Source organism: Parus major, chromosome 18 (genome assembly GCF_001522545.3).
Source record: "Parus major isolate Abel chromosome 18, Parus_major1.1, whole genome shotgun sequence".
NCBI lineage: Eukaryota > Metazoa > Chordata > Aves > Passeriformes > Paridae > Parus > Parus major.
In genome coordinates this window covers 896,242-899,832 of record NC_031786.1, presented here as the reverse complement: position 1 = coordinate 899,832, position 3,591 = coordinate 896,242, and the positions used below count along the sequence as shown (strand labels likewise).

The window sequence follows — 3,591 nt, the reverse complement described above, 5'->3', positions numbered from 1 at the left end:
TGCATCCCAGTGCTGTCCCTGCATCCCAGTGCATCCCACTGCATCCCAGTGCTGTCCCTGCATCCCAGTGCATCCCAGTGCATCCCAATGCATCCCAGTGCATCCCAGTGCTGTCCCTGCATCCCAGTGCATCCCAGTGCATCCCAGTGCATCCCAGTGCTGTCCCTGCATCCCAGTGCATCCCAGTGCTGTCCCTGCATCCCAGTGCTGTCCCTGCATCCCAGTGCATCCCAGTGCATCCCAGTGCATCCCAGTGCATCCCAGTGCTGTCCCTGCATCCCAGTGCTGTCCCTGCATCCCAGTGCTGTCCCTGCATCCCAGTGCATCCCAGTGCATCCCAGTGCATCCCAGTGCCTGTCCCTGCATCCCAGTGCCTGCCTCTACAGCCTGGTGTGGCCTCTGGATTCCGCAGCCTCAGATTCCCCACACCTTTCTGCCCACCCAGAACAGCACAGCAGCGTCCAGGAGAGCCCTGACACTCCCAGAGTGTCTGAGTGGTTTTACTGAGCTTGGAATGGGCCCTGGGGCAGGGAATCAGGGAATCAGGGAATCAGGGAATCAGGGAATCAGAAATCAGGGAAGCAGGAATCAAGGAATCAGGGAATCAGGGAAGGAATCAGGGAATCAGGAAGGCAGGGAATCAGGGAATCAGGAATCAGGGAATCAGGAGCTCCAGGAGCTGGCAGCCCCTCACAGAGCAGCCCCAGGTGCTTTGGGGCACTGGGCCCAGGGGATGGGCTCCAGCAGGGAGAAGGAGCTGTGGACAAGCCTTACCTGGACCTTCATTTCCCGATCCGTGTCCCAGATCCGGATGATCCTCACGTCTCCTGAGGTCATCAGGAGCCCGGTTTCCTGTTCCCAGTCCACCACCATCCCTGCTCCTGAGACACAACAAAACAAGGCAGGGGAGCAGGTCAGTGCCAGCAGGGGCAGAGCTGCACTCCGTGGAGCATCAGCTGTCCTGACCCCGTGTTCCTGACACTGTCACCACCAGGGGCAATGGAAAACGACACACACAGACCCCCCACATCCTCCAGATGGGACTGGACCAGCTGCTCCTGGACTGGAGTCCACACACGGCCTCTGGCCCTGCTGGGAGAGCTGAGAAGCCGAGCACAGGCGGGCCCTGCACCTCATGAGAACATTAAATGCTGGCTGGAGCACCCAGCTGCTGCCACCTCAGGCAGCAAGAGCTGAGAGCTCCTGGCCCTGAGAGCTCCTCGTTCTGTCAGGAGGATGTGGGAGATGTTCTGGACAAGGAACAGCCAAGTCAGGGCTGCAGTGGAGTGAATTTTAACAGCTGGTGGGGGCACAAACCAGTCTGGTGAGGAGGGGAACACCCTGCAGTGACAGCAGCTCCAACACCCTCACAAGAGCTTGCTCCTCATCCCTGAGGGCACAGATCAGTCTCCAGGGGAAGTTCAGCACAACATCCCATCCTCACTGCCTTAAAAACACAAACAGAAACCCCGGGAGGGAACCAGAGAAGAACTCCAGGCTTGGTGTCTGTTCCAGCCCCTCGGGAGGGCAGAGACAGCAGCACAGTTCCTGCTCAGAGCAGCATCCTTGCCTTCCAGAGCAGAATTCCTGCCTCTCAGAGCAGCATCCTTGCCTTCCAGAGCAGCATTCCTGACTCAGAGCAGCATTCCTGCCTCTCAGAGCAGCATCCCTGGATCCCTGAGCAGCATTCCTGCCTCAGAGCAGCATTCCTGGCTCCCAGAACAGCATTCCTGGCTCCCAGAGCAGTTGTCCACCCTCTCCTGGTGCCAGGCTGAGTCTCTGGTGCTGAGCAGTGTTTCATAACCAGCCAGAACTGGAGTCAGAACCCTCTGCAATGCATCAGGACTGCAGCTCCTGCCCCGAGCACTCTCAGTGCCTTCAGCACCATCCCCGTGTCTCCACTCCACATCGTGCTTGTCCACAAGGTGGAAATGTGCATTTCTCTGGATTTACTGCCAGCAATCATCCCCAGCAGGAAACCAAAGCCTGCCCCAACGTGCTCCTTTGTCACCAAAGGGCCACAAGCACCCTGCAGCAGATCAGCACCGTCACAGAGCACAAAGGAAGCAGCAGACACATCCTGTGAACACCGAGTTCTCCTCCAGCACCATGCAATGACCTTGTTTCGCTCAGCTTCAGGGAAAACACTCTGCCCCTCTCCCCTCCCTAAACATCAGGGATCCCTGCTCCTGCCCTGTCCTGGAGGAGGTCACTGATGATCACTGCAGGAAACCCAGGGCTCACCTGGGAGCCTGCATTTCTCTCTTTAGCCAAATGGATCCCTCAGAGCAGCTGGCAGGGCTGGAGAGCCAGGCAGCAGTGATGGAGATGATAAACACCTCGAAGTGTTGGCATTTGTCATCTGTTTATGGCCCATGTGACAGGATAAAGCTGGCAGCTGAGATGGAGCTGCCCATTCCCATCCCTGGTGGAGTTCAGCAGGTAAAGAGCTCCGAGGCAGCTCCAAACTCCTGATTTGCCAGGAATGTCCCCCAGTTTGAAGGAAAGGTTTCTTTCTGACCAGCACCAGGCCCCATCAGCTGCAGCTCCAGGGGCTGTTCTGTGGAGGGGGACAGGGGAGATGAATTTGGGGACAGAATTGGCGTTTTTGGTGCCTCTCTTGGGTGCCTGTCAGCAGTTTGTCACTGAGGACATTCAGCAATGACAGCCAGGCGGGCAGGGAGAGTCTCACAGAGGGAAGAGGCTCCAGAGGGACTCCACAAAACAGATGGGAAGGACAAGGGCTGACTCCCAAGCAGGGTGGGAGAAAAGGAGGGAGATGATCACAGAATCCTGGGATGGTCTGGGTTGGAAGGGACCTTAACAACCACCTCACTCCACCCTGCCATGGGGCACCTTCCACTGCCCCAGGGTGCTCCAAGCTGCCCAGCCTGGCCTGGGACACTTCCAGGGATGAAGCTGGGTACGAACCTTGCAGTTCCTGCCTTTCTTATTAAAACTTAAATAGTTCAGCTCAGGGATAACTGCTGCTCCCTGGAAGAGGGAAGGGCAGGATTTGATCATCCCAAAGCAAGGATCTGCCTGGAAGTGCTGGGTCCTGGCTGCAAAGCTGCCTGTGCTGAGCCCTGGGCTGGGGGCTCTGCTCCTGCGGCACCCCAGCTCTGCCCTGGCCAAAAAGGGGATGCAAAAGGCAACGCTGAACCAGAACTGCAACCTGTCTGAAGGGCAGAAAAGCCCCTGTACAGAAATGTCAGTCACTTGGAAGGGTGTGAGGGGAAGGAAAGCTTCCTCTGACTGCGAAATGTTCCACCCAGAGCTGGCACTCACAGTATGGAACGAGACAGAAATAGCTGAACTATTTCCATGTACGAGCAAAGGTTTGCATGGCAGAGATGAGACAGGATTGGCTCGTGTTTCCATGCTCAATTCATAGTATTTTGGGATGAGGAGAGAACGTGGGATTGAATGCTAATGATCATTTCCTTTTTAATTAACAGAGGTCCTACTCCAGGATGTTACAACTGAGCCTGCAGCCCACCCACGGGGCTTTGGCTCCTGGGCTTGGCACCTGAGCTGCTCCTCACTCAGCCTGTCCTGCCCCAGGTGCTGCTCTGAGCACCTGAACTCCTC

The 3,591-nt window shown here is 56.8% G+C and overlaps 1 protein-coding gene across 1 annotated transcript in view; it reads right to left on the bottom strand.

The window, feature by feature from the left end:
• Positions 1 to 3,591, bottom strand: part of RPTOR (regulatory associated protein of MTOR complex 1) — a 99,846-nt gene that overhangs the window by 8,095 nt on the left and 88,160 nt on the right. The window contains exon 29 of the mRNA XM_033518796.1: positions 775 to 881. Within this exon, the coding sequence (XP_033374687.1) occupies positions 775 to 881 (107 nt within the window). The remainder of the gene's footprint in view (positions 1 to 774; positions 882 to 3,591) is intronic.